We start from the raw sequence: 27,326 nt of genomic DNA on the forward strand, positions 1-27,326 counted from the left end.
GAGTCTGCTTGTCCCTCTCCCGCTGCCCCTCCCCCCTGCTTGCGCGCTCTCTCTTAAATAAAATCATAAAACAATAACCAAAACCTAAATGTGCCTAAGCCACATGGAACAAAAGCATGTTTTCTACACAGATCACATTTCAACACATGGCTGCTTTTTTAGCGTATCAACCCAAGAGCTGAGGACTTGTACCACAGGAAGTAGGTGCTCTTCCATGTCCACTGTGCCCTCCTCCTCTCTCCACACCCAGTTACGGGCGCGGCTGCAAGCCCCTTATCAACCAGCAAACCACCATGGCCCATCTCCCACCGTGGACTGTGCTGGGGATAGGCACGGTACGGCAGCAGGGCCAGGATGGTCCTCTGACTGCCCACCTGGGAGCTGGGCTACAGCCGGAGCTGCTCTTCACCCTAAGGGTTATGGCCAATAGTTCAGCAACAGTCAAGGTCCCAGCCCCCGCTGCACACACAAGGACAATGTTATCCATTTCTCTCCTTTCTCCCGGCTGAGGCCCTCTAGTTAGAGAGGACCTCTGTTCGTGTTGTGGTTCATTCATTTACGGCTCGAATTCCTGAAAACAGTGCTGTGTGGCAGGGGAAGTTCTGGCTTTCACACCCGTTGTAAAGCAGAGTGTTGGGTTCTTGTACTCATTCCTAAGGCAGGAAGGAGGAAGCAAGCGCTGGCTCCTCTGGGCAGCTCTGATGCTGGAAAATTCACTGCCCACACCAAAGGGAGATGCTCAGGCTCTCTCCATAAGCTCCGGAGGGCCACAGCTGACCCCCCTGCCCCCCAAAAAAAGCACCTGATACCCAAATTTCTGCACAGGCTCATGTAACATAGGGGACTTTTATTATTACTATTTTTAATGGAATTCATACAGCTATTGATTATACAGAGCCACTTCGCAGTACCTTTTTCTTTCCACTTCAGAAACTGAATACACCATGATGAGGAGGAGAATGCTGAAACAAGATTGCTGGCTCATCACCTAGGGTACAGATACACACTTAATTGTTTGACACTTTATTTTGCCTTTGTTGTACACAGCGGAAGCAGGAGCCCGGGGAGGGGAAGATGTGACCCCTGGAGTCCCATCTTGGTCTTGTTGTGGGAGGGCTAACCCATGTTCTGTCGGTTGCCATAGCCCCTAGGATGGGTGTCCTTCCAGTCATCCCACTCCCGAGCTCTGTGGAGAGCTTGTTCATCCTCCTCATCCTCCTCCTTTTGTTCCTGATCTTCCTGTTGCTGAGTACTTCTTTCAAGCTCTGCTGCAGTGGAAAAAACAAGAAAGCAGGGGTGAGAAACTGAGGAAACGTCAGGGGCCTCGGCTCCACTCTGAACGCAGCAGCATAAAATGAGAACAAGGAAGGCAGCTGCCTGCCTACTCTGGGGCCAGCGGAGTCGTGAAGAATACTTAGATTATTTAATATATGACCTGTTAAATAATAGTTAAGAAACGATGCTCTGAGTGATCTTCACAAGAAGGCCAAAACATAAAAGTTGAATTCGCAGAATGAATTCTATTTTGGGAATGATCTCTTGCCAAAAAAGGCCAAATAGCGCTGCCCCCCTCCTGCCCCCCACATACACACATGGCAAAACACACCAATGGCCCAACAGAACCCCAGCAAGCCAAAAAGACTCAAGTAAAAAATATTCAATGATTTAACGATTTGTGGTATGTCAGGAAGGAGGGACTGAGGGTGACTTTCCTCCTCCATCCAGTTCCTTTATTACAGCTGTATTTTCTGAGCATGTGTGCATTTGTGTGTATGCATGTGTGTCAAACTGTAAATCGCCGGGCAGTTGAACCTACTAGAAAAGAGTATCTGTGCTCTTAGACACTTGTTTGGAACAGGGTCTGAAGTCCAAATGGCACTTGCTGTGCAGCATACACCCCAAAAGAAATTAAACCAACTGCCACCCCCCTTGTTTGCATTTATTTTGTTTTCCCATTGTGACATAAAGGAGCATTTCCTGGCTACCCTGAGTTTGCCCATGAGAAAGAGTCTCATTACTATGATAAAAAATGAAACACATGGGGATCTGATCCCTTCTCACAGCTTACAAGCTTTGTGTTCCAAAACAAACAAACAAGCAAACAAACAAAAACAATTCTTATTGTAAAATAAAAGATACTGGAAACCACACAAAAATATACAGAATATAATTTTTTTAAGTTTTTTTAAAAAAGATTTTATTTATTTATTTGACAAGATCACAAACAGGCAGAGAGGCAGGCAGAGAGAGAGAGGGGGAAGCAGGCTTCCCGCCAAGCAGAGAGCCCAGCATGGGACTCGATCCCAGTACCCTGGGACCATGACCTGAGGAGCTGAAGGCAGAGGCTTTAACCCACTGAGTCACCCAGGCACCCCTGCGCCAACTTTTATAGTAGTAACTTCCTGCTGAAGTTTATTACAGCTTTATGACCCAAGTGTGTGTCCCTAGATGCCAGCGATGTCCGTTTGTACCTTTTTATTTTTTTTTATTTTTTTTTTTAAAGATTTTATTTATTTACTTATCAGAGAGAGAGAGATCACAAGTAGGCAGAGAGGCAGGCAGAGACAGAGGGAGAAGCAGGTTCCCTGCCGAGCAAGGAACCCGATATGGGACTCGATCCCAGGACGCTGGGACCATGACCTGAGCCGAAGGCAGCCGCTTAACCAACTGAGCCACCCAGGCGTCCCTGTACCTTTTTATTTTTTAAAGATTTTATTTATTTATTTGACAGACAGAGATCACAGGTAGGCAGAGAGGCAGGCAGAGAGAGAGGAGGAAGCAGGCTCCCCGCTGAGCAGAGAGCCGGACTCGGACTCGGGGCTCAATCCCAGGACCCTGGGATCATGACCCGAGGGGAAGGCAGAGGCTTTAACCCACTGAGCCACCCAGGCGCCCCATGTACCTTTTTTTTTTTTAACTCAAGGATTTTTTAGTACAGACTTGTGAAACCATAACCAATGAAAAACAATTTCCATGACCCCCAAAAGCTCCCTTGTGCCCCGTACAGTTGATTCCCATTCCTTGCCTCCCCCTAGCCCCTGGCTGCCAGCAGGCTACCTTCTGTTTCTTATACACATGCCTATTCTAGAGATTAATAAGAGTATTAATGGAATCAAACAATATATGGTCTTTGCATCTGACATCTTTAACTGAGCAGAATGTTAAGGTTAGTGTTGCTCATTTACAAATATTTTGGTATCTTCTTAATCTACAGGCTCCAACCCTATCCCTTTCTTTCCTTGCAAATTATCTTATTGAAGAAACTGGAGCATTTGACCGTAGTGTTTCCCCAAATCTGGATCTTGCTGACTGCACAGTCATGCTGCAGTCCAAAGGGGTCTTCTGTATTTCTGCAGCCTGGCAAGTGGATACAGAGGCCTGATCTGACTCAGGGTCAGTCCCTTCGGCATGAGTCTCGCGGGGGCCTCATTCCCTCATCAGGTGGCGCGTAGCATCTGTGTCTCCTGTGTTGTGATGTCAGTGGCTGCTGTTGCTTGATGCCTGGATTCACTGATTTTCTGGGGTTTCAAAAAGTCCATACTCCTAATTTTCACATTTCTTTTTTTATTAACTAGAATGCTTTTCCAAAGAGTGGCTTCCCCTCAACTACTACTATGTAGTTACTCGGGGGTGGGGGGGGAGAGACAAGATCGACACTTGATTCTTTCACTTTATTTACTACTTGTCAAGGTAATCAGTGGGTTCCTTATCCTCTGAAACTGAAGAGGTTTTGTTTTTAAATATAATTATGACTTATGGGTTTGATGGGTTTTAACCGACTGCAGTGATTTCCAAAAAAATACGTTTAAAATAACTTTTAAATTTTAGAATAGTTTTAAATTTATAGAAAAATTGAGAAGTTAGTGTGGAGTTCCTAGCTATACCCGGCTTTTCCTATTATTAGCATCTTAGACTACTTTTTTGCTCAAGTTTTACCCAGTGTCCTTTTTGGTTCCAGGCTCCCATCCAAAATGGGACTTGGTCTCAAGGACTCTGGTCCTTGGTCTCTTTAGTCTCCTCTTGGCTGGGACAATTTCTCGGACATTCCTTGTTTTTGAGGACCTGAGCAGTCTGGATGAGTACTCATCAGGTATTCTGCAGAATGTTCCTCAATTTAGGGCTGCTTGATGTTTTTCTCAGTTAGACCTGGGGTTATGCGCTTTGGAAGAGAGTATCATAGAGGCTGGAGTGCCCTTCTCATCACATCAAATCAAGGCAACACACCATCAACATCACTTCTCACTGCTGATGTTAACCTAGATCATCGGACTAGGGCAGTGTTTGTAAGGTTCGCAGCTGTGGAGTTAACTCTTCCCCCCTCCTCCCACACTGTTGTCTTTGGAAGCAAGTCACTAAACAGCCCACGCTTAAGGGGTGAGGAGTTATGCTGCACGTCCTTAGGATGGGAATATATACACAAATTATTTAGAATGTTTCTGTAGGCGAGCTTTGTCTCTTCTCCATTTATTTCTTTGATCATTTATTTCTTTCAGTATAGACCCATGGAGATTTATCTGACTTAAAGAAAAATTTTTTTTAAGATTTTAATTGTTTGACAGAGAGAGACATAGTGAGAGAGGGCACACAAGAAGAGGGAGAGGAAGAGGGAGAAGCAGGCTTCCTGCCCAGCAGGGAGCCTGATGTGGGGCTCGATCCCAGGACCCTGGGATCATGACCTGAGCCAAAGGCAGACACTTAAGACTCAGCCACCCAGGCTCCCCTGAGTTTTTGTATTGTAATCCGATACTGCTATTTTCCTGCTCAAATTCTTCCAGTTGGGCCAGCAAGAGTTCTTTCGGCCAGACTGTATCCCATTAACAGACTTAGGGGGTTTTTTTGGTTTTGGTTTTTAGTGCTTCTCTGTTTTCTGGTACTGAAAGATGCTTTGGGCTCATCTTGTATATTCTCTGCCCCTGCCTAGAAGCAGCCATTTCCTTAAGGGGCCCTGGTTTTTTCTTTCTTTCTTTCTTTCTTTTAATTAGAGAATGATACCAGAAACCCAGATGTGGGCTCTGAAAGTGCTCGTTTGTATTGACAATTAACCCTTTTTGAAGCCAAACTGTCTCTGGCCAGTGGAAACATTTTCAAATTGACTTCTGAGTCCTACTGCTACGACCCTAGTTACCTTCAAAAATTTCTTCCCTGTCTTTATAACAAGATGTTTCCAGCTCATCTTGTCTATTTCCTGCCCCAGACTTAGAACTAGCTATTTCTTTAAGACATCCTGGTTTCTTTTAATGGGAATGGTATTTCAAGACCGAAAACTCTGTGTGTGCGTGTGTGTGTGTGTGTGTACTTTTCAATACAATTTCTCATGAGTTCCTATTCAGCACCACAGGTTTTATTTCTAACTTACATTTTTTTTCATCTGTATTTGTCCACATGAAAAGTCTTACTTCTCAGAGACAGAGGATAGAATGAGAATAGCTCCTAACTGCTCAATTACCTCACATTACACACAGTGTTGGAATAAAAGTAACATTTCCACCAATATAAATACTGAGAACAGTTTTTTTCTTGCACATGCTTTCCCCAATTCTCCATTTTTTAAAACATTGTTGTACTGTATCTACATTACCTGAGCACTGAGCAGATAAACATTACACTCTGCTCTCTCCCTTTTAACCCCTTCATTTAGTCTTAGTTCTACAAGTGACTAGTACCCACCACCAGCCCTTAGATGATATCTTTCTTATTATTTTGGTTGTCTGAAGCTCATTCTCTAGCAAATTCCTTAGGAGGGGATCATGGGAACAGTATTTCCTGAGCTCCTCTAAGTTGATAAATGTCTGCATCCTTTATACTCAATGGTCAGTTTTACCAGGGGTCATGTCCTTGGCTCACATGCCCCACCTTGGGTATCTTAACTACATGTTACTCTACTTTCTTCTGCCATAAAGCATTGGTGGCACAAAAGTTGGAGGGTGATCTAGTTTTCTTTCCTTTATAAATCATCTGCTGTTTTTGCTGAAATGTCTGAGGCACTTTTTCTTCTTTAAAGTCTAATAATTTTATGACAGTGTGTCTTGTGGTTAGTCTCAGGTACACGGTGTGCTTTATCAGAGTAAATATTTTTTTCCTTGTTCCTTTTTTTTTTTTAGGTTCCAGGAAAGTTTCCTTAACATTTGTTTTTAGCATTTACTCTTTTTCCTTGGTTTGGTCTTGCTTTTCTTCTGTAGATAATCCTATCACCCAAAAGTCAGATCCTCTTTGCTATCTTTAATACTTGCCACTTTTTGAGTTGTGTTTATCTCTGCTGCTTTTTTATTTAAAACATTTTCCCTTTTACCTTAGCCAGGCATTTTCTGTAATGTTTACCCATTCTTGTTTTCTTCTGGTTTGGCTTTTACTTCTGAAATGATTCTTCCTTCTCCCACATTGCCACCACTTTTCTGTGTTTTATGAATCCTGCTTTATACTCTTCTTTGTCCCTGTCTTACACAGTCTTCTTAATGCCCGCCAACTAATTTTTAACAGTGTATATTTTTAGCAGTGAACATATTAACTTTGTCCAATTTTTAAAAACAGTATGTATTTTTGATTTGTTGTTTTTTGAGTGTGTCTTTATGGAATGCTTTTGATTTTCCCCTCCCCTATAATAATTTTGTGTGGGATGCAACCTTGATAATTCTGGGTTCCATTTTTTCACAGCCTTATTGAGACATATTTCACGTACCATAAAATTCACCCATTTCGAGTGTACAGTTCAGTGGTTTTAGTATTTTCAGAGTTGTGCAACCAGTAGCACCATCTGTTGTTCATTCTTACGTGTAATAAGTTCTCTGGAACTTTGAGAAAGTATGGTTCGGGGCGGCTCTTCTGACTTCACAGAGGCTCCCCTTCTGCTGTTTTTATGTCTGTTAAAGAAATGTGATGACTCGCTTCACTGGAGTTCTTGGCTCTGGTCCTCTCGCCCCCTTTTACCTGATCCTTACCTTTCCTCCTTCTTTATGGTCCCTGTTCTATTCAGTGTCCATTCCATCCTCAGCAGTTTCTCCTCAAGTGTGGGACCCTGTTCCTGTAAGCAAGATCTGGTGGGTCCTTTTTAAGAGTTCATTACAGACTGGACTTTCTCGGTCTCTTTTGGACTCTGACCACAGTTCCCTTGTACTTACCCAGTTTTTACTGGAGGGCAAAACCCCTCCTGTTTCAACTGTTGTCCTTACACTGGAGTGCCACGCTGTGGAGGGAATGCCTGTTTGCTGTTTTGGAATTCTGCTGTCAGGTCTCTCAGGTGGGTCTGTCAATGCTTTCTGCTTTCTCCTACACCGATACCAATCACTTGTTGATCTTGTGGTTACGAGGGACCTGCCCTTATCTGTTTTTATTTTGAAGTTCATGGGGATACGTTGTCACCTACTTTGTTGAAAATGCTGCCCATGAAGGGCACTTGGATAGCTCAGTCAGTTAAACATCTGCCTTCAGCTCAGGTTCCGATCTTGGAGTCTGGGGACTGAACCTCACATTGTGCTCCCTGCTCAGCAGGGCATCTGCTAGTCCCTCTCCCTCTGCCCCTCCCCCTGCTTGTGTTTTTTCTCTCTCTCAAATAAATAAATAAAATCTTTAAAAAAAAAGAAAAAAAGGAAATGCTGCCCATGAGTTTCTTTTTGTGTTATTACTGAAATATACATGTAGACATATATACACAACTGTAGTGTGGCTCAATGAAGTTCCACACCTGAACACATCTATGTCATCAGTACTCAGATCAGATGCAAAGCACTAACTCCACAGAGGTCCCCCTCAGGTCCAATTCCATTCATGATCCCCCACTAAGGGTGAACACTATACTGGCCTTTAACCAGCCTATGCAAGTTTCAGCTGTTTGTGCACTTTATATGAATGGACTCACACAGTCTATATTCTTGTGTCCGGCTTTTCTCACTCACAATCACATCTGCAAAATTCTGCTGTATTTGCCACTGATTGCTCAAGAACTAGAGGGAGTTTAAGCTTATTGCTAAATAGTATTTTATTATGTGAACACACCCAGATTTCTTTATCCATTCTACTAAGTCTGGGCATTTGAGTAGCATCCAGCTTGGGGTATTACAAATAATGCTGCTGTTTTTGTTTTCCCCAACTTCTTCAGCTAGAACCTTAGGTAATCAACTTTACCCTTTCTCTTTTTTCCTAACACAAGTACTGAAAGTTACACATTTCCCTGTCAGCATGGCTTTAGTTGTATGTCACAAACTGTAATGTATTTCCATTGTCATTCAGTTAGAAAGATTTTCTCATCATTTTTGTGATTTCTTTTTTGCCCCATGAGTTGTTTATAAGTATGCTGCTTAAATTAAGTATTTTGAAGACTTCCTAGGTATGTTGTTACTGATTGCTAATTCCACTGTGGTCAGAGAACATATTTAGTGTGATTTCAATCTCTGAAACTTATAGAGACTGCTTTGATGGTCCAGAATAGCGCCACTCTTGGTGAATGTGCCATGCGCATTGGAGAGAGGTGTATTTTGTGGTTGTCGGATATATTGTTCTATACATGTGGAACAGGTTAAGGTGGCTGCTACTGTTGTCCAGGTCATCTACGTCCTTCCTGATCTTCTCTCTAGTAATTCTTTCAATTAGTGAAAGAGAAGTATGACACTCTCCAACTATGACTGTAGATTTGTCTGTTTCATCATTTCAGTCTGTCAATTTTTAATTCGTGCAATTTAAAAAAGCTTATTAGCCATGAACATGTTTTTCACTGTTAGTCTTCCAGATAAATTGCCTCTTTTATTGGTATGAAATACTCTTGTAACACCTTGTAATTGAGTATGAAATACTCGGTAACACCTTCTGTCTTGAAGTCTACTTTATCTGACATTAGTATGGCTACTATAGCTCTCTTATGCCTACTGTCAGTCTGGTAGCTCCTTTTTCATCTTTTCACTTTCAACCAAGCTGAGCCTTTGTAATTAAAATGCATCTCTTGTAGACAGCATGTAGCTGAGCCTGAAATCAATCTCTGATTTCTAATTCGGAGGTTTATTCCATTTACATTTAGGATAATTACTGATATGACTGGAATGGGATCTGCCATTCTGCTATTGGTTTTCTGTTTGCCTCATCTGTTTGTTGTTTTTTTTTTTTTTTACCTCTCTATTCATTCTTGCTTGCTTTCTTCTTTTTTCCTCTACTGACTTTATAGCTTTATCTCTTTGCCTTATTTTTTAAAATTGACTTTACTTTTTAGAGTAGTTTTAGGTTAACAGTAAAACTGAATGGAAAATACACAGTGTTGCCATATACTCCTTGCTCCCATAGAGGCATAGCTTTCTCCACTATCAACATCCTGTACCTGAGTGGTATATTTGTTACAATCAATGGACCCACAATGAACGGAAATAGTGGATACATGTCATTATATACATTTTTCCAAACCCATAGAATATACACCACCTAGAAAGAACCCTGATGTAAACTGTGGACTTTGGACAATACTGTTTGCCTGAAATCAATCTCTGATTTCTAATTCGGAGGTTTATTCCATTCATATTTAGGATAATTACTGATATGACTGGAGTGGGATCTGCCATTTCTGCTTTTGGTTTTCTGTTCGACTCATCTGTTTTTTTTTGTTTGTTTGTTTGTTTTTGCCTCTCTATTCATTCTTGCTCGCTTTTCTTCTTTTTCTTCTTCTTTGAATACTATTCTAGTGTCTGGATGTACCCCTCTTTATCCATTCAATCTACTGAGGACATCTTGGTTGCTTCTAAATTTTGGCAATTACGAATGAAGCTGCCATAACCACCTGTGTGCAGGTTTTTGTGTGGACCTCAGTTTTCAACTCATTTGGGTACACATCAAGGAGTAGGATTGCTGGATCATACGGTAAGAGTATGTTTAGTTTTCTAAGAAACTGTCTTCCAAAGTGGCTGTACCACATGACATCGCAATTGGCAGTGAATTGGTGTCCCTGTAGTTCCATATCCCTACCAGCATTTGGTGTTGTCAGTGTTTGGGATTTTGGCCATTCTTAGATGGGTCTAGTGGTATCATTGTTGTTTTAATTTGCAATTCCCCAATGACATGTGATGTTGAGCTTCTTTTCATATGCTTCTTTGCCCTCTGGAGATTTTCTTTGGTGAGGTATCTATTTAGGTCTTCTGCCTATTTTTTAATTGGGGGTGTGTCTGTTCCCCGATTATTGAGTTTTAAGAATTCTTTATATGTTTTAGATAAGAGTCTTTTATCAGATGTGTCTTTGGTAAATATTTTCTGCCGGTCTGTGGCTTGTCTTCTTATCCTCTCGATGCATTATTTCTTAAAAAAATTTTATTTACTTATGGGGGGGGGTGTGTGAGCAGGGGAAGAAGCAGAGGGAGAGGGAGCAGCCCAAGCAGAAGGCATGAGCCCGAGATAGGCCTTCATCTCATGACCCTGAAATCATGACCTGAGCTGAAACCAAGAGTTGGATGTTCAACCGACTGAGCCACCCAGGCGCCCCTTGAAGATTATTTTTTAAGTGGTTGCTCTAGGTAATACAATATTCCTTCCTAACTTTCCAGTCTACTTAGAGCTAATATTGAACCATGTGGGAGGTAGCCTCAAAGACGGACCCCAGCTATCTCAGCCTCCTGGTATTCAAGCTTTTATGGAGTCCTCTCCCATACTATGTGACTAACAGAATATGGCAGAAGTCATGCTGTGTCACTTCCAATGTTAGGTTATAAACGATACGGGGGCTTCTATCCTGATCATTCTCACTCAGATCACTCTGGGTGAAGGGAAGCTCCTAGCTGTGAGCCACCCCATGGGGGGGCCCACAAGAGGAGGTCTCCTGCCAACAGCCACATGAATGAGCCAGTGAGCTGGAAGCAGATCCTCCAGCCTCAGTCAAGCTCTCAGAATACTGCTGCCCCAGCTGACAGCTTGACTGCAACCTTAGGAGATCCTAAGCCAGAATCACCCAGTGAAGTTGATCCTGGATTCCTCAACTTCAGAAAAATATGTGACAATAATGTTTATTAATAATTTTAAGTTGTGACATTGTGGAGTAATTTGTTACACAGCAATAGATGTTATATACCACTTTACATAAAACGAAAGAATCTCACAAAAAATGGTTCCATCTAGTCCATCACTGTTGCTATGGCTGCCATATGTAGTACATCTACATACAGTATAATCCCCACTGGACAATAATATAATTTTTCCCTAAAGAAGCCATATGTAGTTCATTCCCTTCAGCCCAAGGAGCTTCCTTCAGAGTTTCTCATAACGCCAGTTTCCTGGTGAAGAATTCCTTTAGCTTTAACTGAAAGTGTCTTAATTATGCCTTCATTTTTGGGGATATTTTCAATGGCTATAAAAGTCTGGGACGACAGGTCTCTCCACCCCCAAAACTTACGAGATGTTGTTCCACTGTCTCTGGCTCCCACTGTTTCTAATGGGAAGTCAGAAACAACTCGTATCATTGTTCTTCTAAGTGTAACGTGTCCTTTACCCCTTGATGCTTTCAAGATTTTCTCTTTTTCTTTGATTTCAGCAGTTTGACTATGATGTGCCTATGCGTGGTTTTCTTTGTAATTTAACTTGCCTGGGGCTTTGATTAGGTTTCTGAATTTGTAAATTTGTATTTCACTGATTTAGGGACATTTCAGCCATCTTTTCTTCAATTTTTTTTCTGGCCCCTTCTCGCTCACTCTCTCCTTTCCTACTGGTATTTCAACTGTACATACGAGCAAACTTCTTACCTTATTCCACAGGTCACAGAGGCTCTGTTTCACTTTTTTCCAATTTTTTGTTCTTCAGACTGCCCAACTGGTACTGATCTATCTTTGAGTTAAATGACACTGTCTTTTGTTACTGCCAAGTTGCTATTAAGCTCATCTAATAGGTTTCCAAACTTGAGTTATTGTACTTTACAGTTTCAGAATTTCTTGTGCATAGTTCCTACTTTGCTGCTGTTTCTTTTTCCTTGTTTCTTTTTGTGAGCATGTTTATTTTCAGTTATTACCCACCAATAATGCAAAGTAAGGCTCACGGTTTTAGCTTCTGATTCAAAGTGAACTAGGACGCAAATTTACATCCGTCAGACACAACTGACGGTCACAACTTTTTAAAGTTCAGGCTATCTTAAAAGCTTGCAACATACCAGATATTGCTGGATTCTCTAGTGACAGGGTGCTGGCAATGGCTGACACTAAGTAGAACTTGTGAAGTGTTTTAAAACAGGAGGTGTTTTCTAATTGTTGCTAAAGATTAAGAGGTTTATAAACACGCTGCATGTCCAGAAATAAGTCAAGATATTTGAAAGTCTACCCACAATGATTTAGGAATGTGTATGTTATAATTTCAAGAGGGGTCAGTGGTCCACATGGGCTAAAATAATACTTGCCTCTGGGTAGCAGATATGTTTGTAAATATAAAATTATATTAGATATTACCTGCTGAGATTTTTTTTCATTCTTTACAAGCACATTTTCCCCTCTGCCCTTGATCATGCAAATATGCTGCTTTAAAGTCCTTATCTGCTAATTTCAACATCTGCATCATCTAGGATTGGTCTCCACTGACTGCCTTTTCTCTTGAGTATAAGTCATATTTTCCTATTTTTCCTTCCTCAATACATAGTGGTTTAGGATTACATCCCAGACCTTGTGAATGGTATGTTGTAGAGATTCTGAATTCTGTTTCGTTCCTTTAAAGAGTACTGATTTTTCATTTTAGCAGGCAGTTAATTTGTCTAGAACCAAAAATTCTAAATTCTCTTTCCTCTGCTTCAGGCAGCAGCTGAATCCTCCCATGAGTTATCTCAGCCCTATCTAGGAAGCTTGCCCAGGCATGCACAGCTTAGGCGTCAGCCTGAGATTTAGGCGAGGTGCATGTAGAGAATCAGGGCTCCTCCTCTGTGGTCCTCTCCTTTATGGGATATCGTCTCATTTCTCTCATTTCTTAACCAGTAAGACTGTACATTCCTATCCAAGTTTCACCTACCCCCATGTTACCACAACTGCAGACTGCCAATGGGTGAGAAGCTGTAAAAAACAGGAAACCCTTCCAAATGACCACTCTTCTCTTCTCTGTGCTATAGTGGAAAGAGCCCCAGAATTGTGAATTTTAGGACCCAAATTCAAATCCTACTCTGGCCACTTTCTAGCTATGCTGACTTTGTGTAGTCAGTTCTCAGATACCATTTCCTCATCCTAATATGGGGATAAGAGCATCTGCCTCACAGGGTTGTTAGGAGGATCAAATGAGATAATATACAAGATAAGGGAACAGAGGCTCTGAGGGGCTAGGTGATGTCCTATCTATTAAGCGGCAGGAACAACAGGTTACCCCAGGTCTGTCCATGCTTTTTCTCATACATCATATTGCTTTCATCTTTATAATGGCCACCCTCTCCACCTTTCCCATCCGAAGATGCATCCAAGTATGTACCATGACCTAATTATCAAGTTGGGCACCAAGAATACCATTAAGTCAAAGACCCTGCCCTCAAGAAATTCCAACCACGCCTTCTCCTTTCTTCTAAGTGTTGACTGCCCTCCCGCCTGTGTCTGCTCTTGGGCATTCTCTAGCTCCTCTGGGTGGTTGTTTTAACTTCCTCAGTTCGTAGTTGTTGTCTGTGGGAGGGATTGGCCTCAATACAACCTGCTCCGCCATTACCAGAAGTGGAACTGCCATCCATGGCACTTTTGCTTTTGCTATCTAGCTGCTTAGTCTGTTTTTAATGCCAGGACATCTGAAAGGATTCCAAAATCATGCAGCCACTGCCCCCATCCTCCCAGAATCACCTGCTACTTATCTCCATAATAGATAAAACAAAAATACTGCCTAGCATCTTTGTCCAGATTACTTCTGCTCCTAAAAGGCAACAACACTTGGTCTGAATTTAATTGCTAGGGAGCAAGGAACCAAAAGTGTAACTACTTTCTTCCTACCCCGTCTTACCTGGTGGTGTCTTGGCTATGCCCTGATCTGGTAATGCTCCGTATTTCCGATGCTGATCGTACCAGTCATTCACCGTCATAGATGCCAGACTTGGATAACCAGCTCCAAATACTCTGCAAGAATCACATTACATTTAGAAAACCAAACAGAAACAGCACTATTCAAAAGCCTCTTCTCTTTAGTGACAAAACCTGTGTCTGTTTCGTCCTTGCTCCCCTGCCCAGCTATCTTCTGAGGAGCTGTGTAAACTCCTGTGAAGATATGTAAAAACAGACATCCAGGAAGGTGCATTAAAGTCAAGGGCTTTCATGAGAAGATAAATAGCTCAGGATCATCGCCCAGAAAACAGTCTCAGGGGCCAATGTCCCACAAAGTGGCGATGACAATGTGGAAGGGGTATTTATAGTTGGTGGGTCTAAAAGGTACACAGAGGAAAGAGACTTTCCTGCCACCATGTGGAAAAGCATCTCCGGAGCTCAGAATTAAATCCTTAATAGGCAAATATGTCCTTTTGAGAATTGCAGCTGAAAGCAATAATGGGAAACAAGTGAAGTATGCAATTCTCCATGAGATTCCTTTCCTCCTTCTGATCTATTTATTTTTGTCGGTTTCCTTTTGGGCCTACTGTTAAGCTTGAGTTTGTGAGGGAAACGTCTGATGAAGAGAGACATATATATTCAAGCTACATCCCTCTGATGAAAGAACAGCCACCACAGGCAAGCACGTGGCCTTTCCACAGTGCCCATTCTATCCGTTACTCATGTACCCAATGGAATCACAAAAGCAGGGGGCCTACAAAGGCAATCCACTTTTCAGTACTACCTACTTGGCTTGGGCCACATTCCGTGTGAGAACGAAGGGTTTCATTGGAGGCCTGTCCTGACGAGCTGAATGAGAAGTTGATGCCTGGAAAGGAAATTAAGTGATGAGAGGTGCATTTCTGCCACTCTGCCTACCCTGCTATGCAGGCTCTTAAGTCTTCTGGCGCTTGAAAAGCCCTGGAGTCAAACTCTGCCCACTCCCTATTTCTCGGTCTCTCAGAGACAGCAGCGGAATACTAATGGTGGAGGCTGCTCAGCTCTCCTGAGGAGCCTGGAGGACCAGAAGAGGAGGAGAAAGCTCTCCCAGAAATCACCTCACCAAAATTTAAAAAAAAAGATCCCCTGGCTTTACAATCTCCCCTCCAAAGGAGGAGATTCCAAAGGCTTTTTCCGTGGTCCAGCTAAATCCCTCGAGCTGAACCTGAATCCCTCTCCTCAGCCTGGCCTTCAGTGCTAAAGATGAATCATGGAGACCCTTCTTCTGAAACCCCCCTCTGACGTCACTATGCAATTAACTGTCAAGAACCCCTAGGTTTTTAGAAGAGGGTGTTCCCAAAGGCAAGGGGGAACGAACGTGTTCATGGCATACAGAAATGTTTGAAGGAACCTGGGCTCTCCAGGGGCATATGGAAACAAAGTCTGGTCAGAAGAAAGGTGTTCGCCTGGGTCTAGGTTCATCACTTCCAGGGCCAATCCCAATACCAAATAAGAGCACATTCAACAACGATGATGACGGACAGGGAAAGGGAGGACACAGAAGAGTCCAGCCTCAAAACTCCTGAAAGCCATTCACCTAGATAGGCTCTGGGGCCTTATGGCCTGAGAATACTGTTTATGCTTTGATCCTTTACCAGGAGGAACGAGGTTGATGTTACCCAGAGGTCTAAGCTTCAGGGCTAATGAGTACAAGTCAAATTAGGAAGAGGTTTCTCTGAGGACTTAAATCAATGCCTGGGGCGAGCTGATGAATTCAACTCAACCCATGTTGGGATCCTGAACCAAAAAGGAAGTGGGAGCAGGGCCTAATCTTTTGAAGCAGTGGCTCCAAAACAGGGAGACAATTTTCAAAGACAGCCAAAGCTGTGTCATGGTGGGTTTTTACCAGTACACCCAACACTTCGTGCGTGGAGAAGTCCTTCTGTGTCTCATACCTGAGGGGTCTAAGGATGTGAGAGTGCATCACCATGTAAGGTTAAATTCGGATTCCTCCCCCAACCTAAATATATTCCCCATCGTTCCTTTTATTTTCTTCTTTCTAGTCTTTTCTCTCCCTCCTCCGGTGCCACTTTCCCTCTCCCCTCCCCTCCTGTTCCTCGTCTCCTTTGGTTATTACAGTCAAGCACAGATTTTAAAAGCCAACCTTTCCTATGCATTCCTTCAGTGGCCAGGACTTCCCACAGCCCAAACCAACTTACATCACAAAATTACACGTGGCTATTAGCATGTCACAGGTAAGGAAGCACTGGGGAATACCACCATAAGCTGGAGAGGCTACCCTAGTCGACCTTCAGCCTTTCTCCACTAAGCTTAAAAGGGACAGTGATTTTATGGAGACTTCAAACTTAAAAGGATTTTAACTCAATCGCTCCCCTGTTGAACATTCTAATCTACTGACAGCAGCTTTTTGAGCTGTATAGGTGGTGAGCAGGCTTACCTCTGGTGAGGAGTCTTTTTCTCTCAGGATCTTCATCTCCTGGTCAATGCTCTCAATCTCTTCTAAGCTGATACCAATCCACCTTCGAAGGTGAAGGAGGTAATACTCACGAACACGCTCATCATCTGCTTGACCAGTTTCCACAGCAGATTTCAGTGCAGACAACCTATGCTCCACTTCCTTCTTCTGCCTGTATCTGTTCCACAGAAAAGCATTGCCCATGAACTTCAAAATAAAGAGGTATTCCTTCAAAGAAGGCCACAGTAAGAGTTTCCCTTTTCCAAGTGACCAAGCAGTAAATATGCCAGTTTCCGCTTGGGCAAAAATACAGATTCAATACCCCAGAACTTGCCACCAAGGCTGCAAGTCCTCAAGACTGCCAGGGCATGGAAGGGATCAGCAGGGCCGAATACCTCCCAAAGCCAGAAAAATACAGAAGTAACCTGATCTGAGCCACTCCCCCCCCACCTCATCATCTTTAGAGATGGGAGTCCCTCAGTAATTTCATTACATAGACCCTTACTAACTTGGATACTTAGTATCAGCATCCATTGGGGGAACTGCCACTTCAAAGAATCACAGAATCTTGGGGGTTGTTTACCTGACACTGATGCGGGAATTCCTTGGGAAAGAGCCTAAAAAAAGTGGTCACCTCTTCATCTCTTCTGGGAAAAACAATCTTAGGTCCTCTGGCTCATCCTTTTACTAAGGAAATCATATTGTGTGAACCAAAGAAATAGTCTCTTGTATTGTATTTTTCTCAAGGACAAGTGCTATGCTAAGTGCTTTTATTTATATGATCACATTAAATTAAGCTTTATACCCAACTTGGGGCTTGAACCTATGACCCTGAGATCAAGAGTCACATGCTCTACTACTGACCAAGCCAGCCAGGTGCCCCTGCCTTGTCCTAATATAATTGAAAGACTCACAACAATCCTGCCTTGCCTTTTCCAGAAGGCGTTCATTCACCTGAAAAGTATTTACTGAGTACCTACTGTGTGACCGGCACTGTGCTCAGTGCCGGACATGTAGCAGTGTAGACAAGAAGTCCTTGCTCTCCTCAAGCTCTCATTCTAGGGGAAGCTGACAAGAAGGGATGATGGGTCAAGTGGTGATAAGTGCCACGAAGAAGCAAAAGGCAAGGTAGAGTGGACAGAATGATGGCACAAGAGGAAAAGTGCTATTACATATGAGGCCATCAGGAGGAGGTGACATTGGAGCAAAGACTTCAATCAGGAAGCAAGCCACGCCAATATGTAAAAGAGGCTTCCCTGGGCTGGGGGCGGGGAAGGAAGTGTAATGGTCCCAGAGTGGGAGAGAGCTTGGTTTGCAGTGTCTGAGAACTAGAAAGTAGGCTAGTGTGGCTGGCATGGAGTGAAGAAGAATGACAGCAAATGAGAGAAGAGGGATAGCCATGGCTACAATATCTAGAACCCTGTAGGCTGTAAGACCCTCAATACCAAATCCCATGATATTTTGAGACAGGAAAGCCACTGGAGGCTTTTGAAGAGAATACATGACATGAATACAGTGACACAAAAACTTTTTTTATATGGACCACTCTGGCTGTGGTGTGGAGTGCGGCCTGTGGGGGAGGGGAGGCAAGGAGGGAAGTAGAGAAATCAACTAAGGGGATGCTGCTACCATCTAGATGAGAGATAGTCACTTGAGATAGGGAGGTGGTGAGATGTGGATGTATTTAAAATGTAAAACAGATGTACTGGATGTTAAGGGCTTGAGGGAGAAAGAGAGAGAGAGAGGGAGAGAGAGAGAAGTCGAGGAAAAGTTCCACGATTTCCAAGAGAAGTCTTTCGAAATAGCAATGACTGGAACCCCACTCTGGATCTCCAGAACCAGATGCCCCTCTGCAGGTGTTCACCCCGATCTGGAGTTCTTAACCTGAGGTCCACGGATAGAGTCTGGTGGGAGGGGGGCTCTGAATTCCCTGAGACATGCAAAAGTCTATCTTTTTTTTTTTTTTTTGGACCTGGGAGAGGTCTACAGTTTTTTGTTTTTTGTTTTTGAGGTCTATAGTTTTTATCAGATTATCAAGATCCATGACCCGTGAAAAGTCAAGAACCACTGCTCTGGAGCCGTTCTTTATTATACAAACCTCTTAGGCTCTTCTGATCCTTTTACCCAACAAGTGGAACAGTTTATGTGATGTTACAAATAACCGTCCCAGTACCAACATCAGTAGCCTCTGAGCGAAACGCCACAAAGGGAAAATCCTAGTTCACAAACGCTATTACAGGTATCACTTGAGAACTTTTAATTCTGGCCCCACTCCTATCCCTACCTCTTTCCTGGATGTACCTACAGCAGGAAAAAAACAACAACAAACCTACCAGGGCCTCAGAATGTATATAATCCATGGTAATTTCTGGGTCAGTCTACTGGTCCTCTAGGATAAGGTTCTCGCACTTCCTTTTCCCATTCTCTGCGTATTTGCGGTCTAACCTCGCTCACAGGCTGCTTCTTCATGTCCTCGCTCCTGTGACTTCACTCTGGTCATCTTTCAAACTTTAGCTCTTCCACTCCTGCTTTTTTTAGGCCAGTGGTTTTTTTTTTTTTTTTAACCTTTTGGTCTTAGCCAAAGAACTCATTCTTCTTATGAGAACTTATCTGGAACTCCAATAAGTAATAAACAGATAAAAATCCACCTTAGTTAAAGCAAGAGGAGAGCTCCCAACGCAATGCCCTACCTTGACACTGGGGTGGATTCTTCCGAGCTCCAAAGAACAGACTGAAAACCACTGCCCTAGGCCCTTCATCCCTGTTTTAGATTTCCCATGGTGAGACATTACATGGAAACACTCCCTACCATCTTAGAATCCCCAATGCCTGTCACCCATCTGACTCTGGACAATGGTCCCCATTTCCTTGATCTGTTCTCAGGCTGCTGCAGAGAGCTAACGAAGGACAAATTTGTGTCAAATGAGTCAACGACATATTCAAATGATCAAACTTCAGCCGAATGGTCACTTGTGCTCAGCTGTCCTTCTGTTCATCTTTTGTGGATTCCACACCCCCATCACACTCACCAGATGGCCAAATGATACAGAATTCAGTATCCCTCTTTCCCTTACAATCTCTGTAATTTCACCTTTCATTGGCTTTAAGTAGGAGCTAACCCTGTCTTCACTAGGGCAAGGTCCTTACCATTCCGCTTTTGCTATCGATCCTGTCCCTACCCACATCTCCCCAGGCCTCACTCTGTCAATCATCCTGTCAACAGCAGTTACAACTTTTCACTCTACTGAGGCCTTTTCCCCTACCTTAGAGAACACCTTCCCTCAAGGCATGTTCTATCCTTTCAAAGGACCACTTTTCTCTTTTCTGTGCTATATTGCAGAGAACTGGGAATTTGAAGACCTGAGTTTAAATTGTAGCCTGGACACTTTCAAGGTGTGTTAAGTTTGGACAAGTAAATTCTCGTAACCCACTTCCTGAGCTCTAAAATGGAGATGAGAAGATCCATTTCCTGGGGTTAAGAAGATCAGATGGAACAATACACATGAAAGTCCTTCATAAGCGGTGACAGGATACAGATACTGTCAGGGGATGGGAAAGAGGAGGCCAGGAGGGGCTAGGTGATGCCCCATCTGTTAAGTGGAAGAAACTGGACTGGCTACTCCAAGTCCATCTGACTCTAAAGTCCAGGCTTTATGTGCAACACCACATTGCTTCCATTTTTCTGATGAACACCCTATCTGGTCCTCCCAAGCTACTTCACATACCTACTGTGATCCACTGACTGGGTTGGGTCCCCAAGGACAATGATACATTAGGATACTAAAGATGCAGTGAGTCCAGGTCTCTGACCTCTAGGAGTTTCCAGTTGAGAGAATGACCAACGTAAATGCTACAGTATCTGGGAGGGGGCTTGACAGGGAGAAGTTTCAAAGAGTACGAGTCATTTGCTCTCTCTTCCCCAGGCTTCTATAAGCCTCCTGCTGAGTCTCTGACCTCTGATTGCTCTTTCCTGCCTCTTTCTCCTCCCTTAACTTGCCCAATTTTTATCCTTGGCTTTTTTTCTCGCTACGTGTTTTCCCTCAGTAATCCATACCCCCCAAAGCTCCTGAAGTTTTAGAACCAGCTACCAGTCCCCTAAGTTTCAGTTACATGTCCATCTGCTGATGGACACGTACCTCGCTGTCACTTCAGAATCTCAGTTCGGTGAGAACACCAGACTCATAGCTCACCCAGCTTCTACTCCTCTGTTTCTGGCACAGCTAATCAACCAGACTCACACTCTCAGAGATGGCAATCAGAATAGAGAGGACATGTGAAGAAATGGGTTTTGAGAGAGGATATACCACTTGGGTGTTCTGTGTAGGACGGCCTCAGTGCGTAAAGTCGTGGTGTTGGGGAGGAGGGAGGACTTAACCGAAAATAAAAAGGATCTCAATAATGCGGTTTCTAATCCTATCAATGCTTCTTGCACAAGTAATACCTCTGACAGCTGTCACTTCACTTTTATCGCTTTTCCCAGCTGAAGTGCTATTATAATGTGATAATTTGTCTTTCGGCCAGTCTTTTCCCTTTTGGGATTCTGTACACATCACTTCCTTCTGCAGATCTCTGACCAGAGACCCAGCTTCTTCCAAACTAGACTGGTCTGCACGCCCTGTACGTACCTCAAATTACTCTGCTGGGGCCTCTGCTCTTGTTATTCCTCCTGCCTGTCAACAGTAAGTGCTGCCTGAGCACCTCCTATGTGCGGGGCCCTGTGCTAGACACACCACTGCGATCAAGAGAGAGGCCGCTCCTGCCGTTTAGGAGTATACATTTCAGTAGAGGAGAAAGACAAAACCCAGGAAGACAGAAAAACAAAGAGCATTTCATGCAAAAAGAACATGTACAAAGACTGTAGAAGGAAGGAGTTGGGTCTGTGCAAAGGATCGGAGGAAGGCGATTGCGGCTAGAATCCAGTCAACAAGGCAAGACCGAAGAGAAGCAGGTGCCAGACTGGGCAGGACCCTGGAGTTAGTGGGATGGCTCTTCCAGGTGAAGTGCTAGGGGCCTGCACTGAGGTGCGACCACGGAGAACTCAAGAAACAGGATGTAAGACTCATTCTTGTCGGTGGACCGGAGCTGGAGAATCAGAAGGGAGGAACTGAGGCTAACTCCTAGCTGTTGGCTTAAACATCTGGGTGAATGGCGGTGCCACTCACTGAGATGGTGAAGCCCTGGGTGTGGGGGCACTCTGGGGATTAAAAAGCCAAGGGTTCAGCTGAGGCCATGTTAAGTTTGAGATGTCTGTGAAACATCCATGTAGGGTGTTGGAAGTATGATGCTGAGGGTCAGGAAAGGTCTGGGCTGGTGATGTACAGGTGGGAGCCATTAGCATCGAGAGAACACTATTATTTTGTCTTGCAGACATTTTTAAAGAATGTTCAAAGACCAAGCTTTCTAGGCAAAGAAATGCAAATAAAAACAATGAGATACCTTTTTTGGTATCCCAATTGGATTTTCTAAGTGTTAACATCTAGGCCAATGTAGTGGGATGTATTCTAAAGCCGTGTTATTGTGGGAAGCAATGTTGCTACCCTCAAGAGTCTTCAAGTACTCAAACCCTTTGATCTAGTCACTGGTCCTAGAAATCTATCCTAAGGAAACAGTGACAGATGCACTTAAAGATGGCTGTTCCCAAGGCTACTTAGAAGAATGAAAACAAACAAAACCAAATCTGATACCCGGAACCTATACATGGTCTAAGTATTAGACAATAAAAGATTAGTTTGAATGATAATGGTACAACTATGGGATGGAATATCAGGTAACCATTAAATATCATGGTTTCAAAAGACACGGAGAAATGTTCACAATGTTAGGTTTGAAAAGGATAAAAAACTATATATACAGTATTATTACAAATTTATTACCTAAAATAACTATGTATCTGGAAGGAAATACATCAGGAAGTTAACAAAGATCATCTCTGCATGCTGGAACTGAGACCTTTTTAATTAAAAAAATACGGGTATTCAAACTTTCTACAATGAGTATTATTATGTTTACATTCAGGAAAATCTGTAATTTCTGTTTTTAAGCACAATTCAAGTTTCATCTCAAATGCATTATATGCTGAAACCTTGACCTCATCCCTCCAACCAGATGTGCTCACTCCCTGGTCTTTCTCTACAGCCCTGTATCCCTGTGGCACTTACAGTCCTATTTCTGGGTGTACCATAATTATCTGGATATCAAACTCACTGTTTAAACCACCTGTTACCTGCCAACGGGCCACCCCCATCTTCTGACAAAAGATGGGATGCTGAATTCCGCATCCTATCAGTCTATCCCAGTTCCTCCAAAATTACTCACTGTTGCAAACCCTGAACCGTACTTCATTATTCCTTCATAGGCCATACGACCTGAAATTCCATGATTATTTATTAGCGCACTGTCTGACTCTTCCACCAAAATAAAAGCTTGATGAGGGCATGGATTTCATCTGATTCTCCATGACTTAGAACAGTTCCTGACCCACTAGAAAGGCTCAAAACGTATCTGTCAAGTGAATGGATCAAGTATCAGCTCTGTAGTCTTTAGCTCAGACCTCTCCTCTGAGCCACACACTACCAGATACCTCTACTTGGATGACTCCTACACACCTTAAATGCAGCACGGCTCAGTACTGAATTCCTATGCTTTCCCACCCCAATTTGTTCTTCGTCCTCTATTCTCCATCTTAGTGAGTTCCACAAGCCATGCACCTATGACAGAAACATGAACCTCTTCCTTGTTGCCTCCATCTACGCCACTTCCCAGAACTAACAGATCGCCAGGTTTTCTGCAGCTTCAATCCTTCTAAATAAATATACCCCCCTCATCTCTTCTGCCATTGCCGTAGTGAGGCCTTGTCTCTTGTGACCTAACTCCGTCCCACTGCTTCCTAACCGCTGCCCATGTGTCCTGCTCAAAATGCAAAGATGACCACTCAACTCTTTAAAAATCCCCCAAACCAAAAGCCTCCAGTGGATCCCAGTCATGAACCAAAGTTTAGGTTCTTCAGTATGGCCTGCTAGTAGGTGATACTCACAGAATATTAACTATGTGCCAGATGCCGTGCTGTTTTCTGGGCTCTATCTTAGTTACATGTCTTGGTCCTACAAGATGGGACCCTTGTAACTTGCACCCATGAGGAATTCTGAGGCTCAGATGGGCTAGATAAGTTGCCCAAAGTCTGGTGGCTTATAAGTAAAGCTGGGTCTCAGACCCAGGCCTCTGACTCCACAACCTGTACTCAGCTACACAGACAGAACAACAGCCGACTTTGAGTACTCACTACACCTGCCACGGTGCTAAGGGCTTTTTATGTATTTCTCTTTTAAGCTTCCAAACTACTTTAGGAAGAAAGACCTATTATTATTATCCGATTTTATAGCTCGGGAAATGAAGGCCACCAAGAGATGAAGCACCTTACCCAATGTTAGACTGATCAAATGGTGGAACTGGGATTCAGATCCCTTCCCAAGTTCTTAGCAGCAGGGCTGTTCCTTCACCTTCCTTGCATCCCAAGCTCTCCTTGGTCTGGACCCCACAACATTCTTTAGCATCCTTCCTTCCTCTCTTCTCCACCACCCCACTTTATGTTCTAGCATCATCTGATCGCTTATAGTTGTTCCCCACCCACACATCCCCACCCCAGCACTGCGCTCTTTAATACCCGGTGGCTTTACTAACCTCTGCTGGCTAATGCCCTCCTTTTCTCTTCCTCTAGGTAATATTGTTACCCCTCCTTAAACAACTCATCACAGGAGTCACCTCTGCCAGGGAGGCTTCTCTCTGCTGCTCCCTCTTTGGTTAGGTTTCCCTCCTGTCTGCTCTCACAGTACCTGTGCATTTCTCTATCACATCATTTTACACTGCTACTTTGCTTAAATACCTCTCCAGACTATATAGTCCTGCAAGGTAGAGACCTCCACCCATACTCATCCCAACACCCGCACTCACTTTGTATCTCCAGTGCCTACAGTAGCTTCTAGACACTGTAAACACTCATTTAATGTTTTTTTTTTTTTTTTTAAGACTGAGAGTAAGCGGGCGCCTGGGTGGCTCAGTGGGTTAAAGCCTCTGCCTTCAGCTCAGGTCATGTTCTCAGGGTCCTGGGATCAAGCCCCACATCAGGCTCTCTGCTCAGCAGGGAGCCTGCTTCCCCACACCACCCCCCGCCTGCCTCTCTGTTTACTTGTGATCTCTGTCAAAAAAATAAATAAATCTTAAAAAAAAAAAGACTGAGAGTAAGCAACCTGTTCAAGGGCACACGAGGAAGCTGTGCTAGGACTAAGATTAGTTCAGGATATTACACACCTGATCCATTACTCTGTTTGAACAGAACTTCTCACTCAGTGGATTGTAGATGGATTAGAACTACAAGCCCTTCAGAGATATCTACCCCACTGGTGGCAGGGCCTGGTGGTTAGGTATGAGCAGCTCATCAAAAGCAGAGGCCTAATGCTCAGTAGAAACCAAACGAGACACCACTTTTCCCCTCCCCGCCCCCCCAAAACATGCACCGCCCCCCAACAGCAGGGCCAATGGGCAGTCCTCAGAGCATAGCTATTGACCCACCTCTCTATTTTAGCCTGTCTCTGCGATGCCATAGCAGCGAGGCTAGGATAGGCCATGGAGGAACTAGCAGTGCCATTATCAGTTGAGTTGTTCTTGGTTTTGGGCAGCTCAAACTCTGCCACATGATAGTACTGGCACTGAATTAAGTAGTTTAAAAAGTGTTCTCGAGCCCACTGCAAATGATCTAGACGCTTGCTGGGGTTGACTTGTTTCATGGTGAGCGCTCCTTGAAATGCTGGCACCATCAGGTACTTCAGGTCGGTGGAAGCAATCTCTTCCAAATCTTCGTTTCGGCTGGAAAGAGCAGAGAGGAGGCTGTGAAGCCTGGACGGCCATTCACACTGTGGCCCTTGCTTCCCGGGGGGACAGGAGGGCTGCGGTGGGTGTTTGGGGGAAAAACGCAGGGGGAGTGAAAGTGGCTGACCGCTCACAGCCAACCCTAGGGAGCAGAGTCGTGGGATATCAACTGTCTGGAAGACAGGTGGAGAATGTAAACAAAGTACATCAGATCGAGAAGGGAGATAGGAATAAAAGGTTCCCAGGCCTTTTTAAAGGGTCTCCTCCACCCCGGCTCCATGACTCCACCCTTGGTAACCATTATTACCTCCATTCTCAACCGTTATTACCCTGTCCCCCATACCTGAACAAGTCGAGCTGCGATAACATTTCGGAAGCCTTCTTAAGGAGGTCTAGTCCCTTGAACACCTTTTCCTGGATCACTCGCGAACCGGTGGGTTCAGTCGCTACTTCCACTTCGTCTAGAAGCTGCTTGCTGGTTTCGAACAGCTCGGGGAGCCGCGGCAGCAGCAGCTCATCTTCGGCTGTTGCCATCTTGGGGGAGGGAGGAACGCGAAAGACCTCACTTCCGGGGTCAAAGGGAAACTTGGCAAAGAAGAACTCTGCGAGCAGGCACGAAACCGGAAGGAGCGCCGCATTGGTCCAGTCGCTCCATTGTTACCAAAGCGTCAGAGGACTTCCGGAAGCCGCTGGTCGCCAACCCTGGCAACCGTTTCCATAGACTCATCTTTGCGGGCTGCTGCCTATCGCAAGTTTTAGGCATCTGCTTAAAGCAAGCAAGCAAGCACAGCCTTACGTGCTGATTTACTGGTCGCTCCTCGTCGCCGACGCCGGCCTGGGAAGTTCCACTGGCTCTGAGCTTAGTCCCCTGGCGGGACAAAGTTGAATTCAGAGCGGGAGCGGGCGCGCTGCAGGAGCCGGCCGGGTGCGCGCCTGACCTCGCGATGCGCTCCCTCGGTGGAGAGGCCGAGGCAGCCAGCAGCCCCAACCGTCAGGCCACGCGCCCCGGGGTTCGGTCATCGCCGCGCGCGAGTGCGAAGTGCCAGTGGCGCCCCCCTCCGGCTTCCGTGCGTCCAGCCGCTAGAGCCCCGGGCTCCTCCCAGCCAATTCCCGCCCGCCCTCTTCCCCTCCACGTCATCCCTCCTACACACACGCACTCACAACCTGAACACCTACTTCCTTTCGGCCCCGCTCCTACACACCCCCACCACCACGCACCCACCCCTCCCTCAGACACCCCTGTGGCCCGCTGCCACCCACCCACCCACACGCACGCACACGCGCACACACACACACACACACACACACACACACACGCATCCTTCACAATTCTACTCCATAGCCAGCTTCCTCTCGAAGGTACCTTCCTTGAACCCCCTCCCCCGCCAAGCCACGGAAAACTTTCACTTTTGGGGACTGTCTGGCAGAGCACCTACGACAGTGTATCACAGCTAGGGATATACCAAGCTATCTCCCTTACCTGAATGGGTCTGATTAATTTTTACACCGCTCCCCCTCACTCAGTGCCTGGGTCTTATCTAGTGCTCAGTGTCCTAAGAATGGAAAAATAAATGATCGGTTGGGAAGCAGCCCATACAGGACTTGCGCCGGTCAGTAGGGTAGCCTCTAGCCACATGGGGTTACTGAGCCCCTGAATGTGGCCATTTTGAGGTGAGATGGGCTGTAGATGTGAAATACAGACCCAATCGAACACAGGACGGAAAAAGAATATAAACTATCTCAGTTTTTACACCGATGTGTTAAAGTGCTAATATTTTGCATATGTTGGGGTAAAGATATTATTAAGATTGATTTCGCTTGTGTCTTTCCGCCTTTTTTTTTTTTTTTTTAACGTGTGCACTGGGAAACTTAAAATTACATATGGGGTTCACATTACATTTTTACCGGACAGCACTGATATAAAAATTTAATTCCAAGACTTCGACAGAAGGGGTGCCATTGCTTTGAACGAATCAACAGAAATATACACTGATTAACTTCCGACACACCCCAAGTTGTCCTGGGGGAAGTTAGGTAGAGCAGAACGCACACCGTCTAACCTGGAAAAATCA

The 27,326-nt window shown here is 44.3% G+C and overlaps 1 protein-coding gene and 1 long non-coding RNA gene across 3 annotated transcripts; both read right to left on the minus strand.

The window, feature by feature from the left end:
- Positions 1–859: 859 nt before the first annotated feature.
- On the minus strand, positions 860–26,285 carry IGBP1 (immunoglobulin binding protein 1). Of its 2 annotated transcripts, none has more exons than XM_047715969.1 (6): positions 25,598–26,285; positions 24,958–25,251; positions 16,375–16,570; positions 14,726–14,805; positions 13,900–14,012; positions 860–1,265 (listed from the first exon to the last, which is right to left on the minus strand). In XM_047715969.1, the coding sequence occupies exons 1-6, from the start codon at positions 25,786–25,788 to the stop codon at positions 1,117–1,119; spliced, it is 1,023 nt and encodes a 340-aa protein (XP_047571925.1). In that variant the 5' UTR covers positions 25,789–26,285; the 3' UTR covers positions 860–1,116. The 2 variants fall into 2 exon arrangements, with proteins under 2 accessions (XP_047571925.1, XP_047571924.1); XM_047715968.1 differs by having other exon boundaries at positions 860–1,268; positions 25,598–26,280.
- Positions 4,953–10,018, minus strand: LOC125091874 (uncharacterized). Its single transcript, XR_007124776.1, has 2 exons — positions 8,794–10,018; positions 4,953–8,761 (listed from the first exon to the last, which is right to left on the minus strand). It is a non-coding gene; the product is annotated as an uncharacterized LOC125091874 (long non-coding RNA).
- Positions 26,286–27,326: the final 1,041 nt, after the last annotated feature.

Source organism: Lutra lutra, chromosome X (assembly GCF_902655055.1).
Source record: "Lutra lutra chromosome X, mLutLut1.2, whole genome shotgun sequence".
Taxonomy (NCBI): domain Eukaryota; kingdom Metazoa; phylum Chordata; class Mammalia; order Carnivora; family Mustelidae; genus Lutra; species Lutra lutra.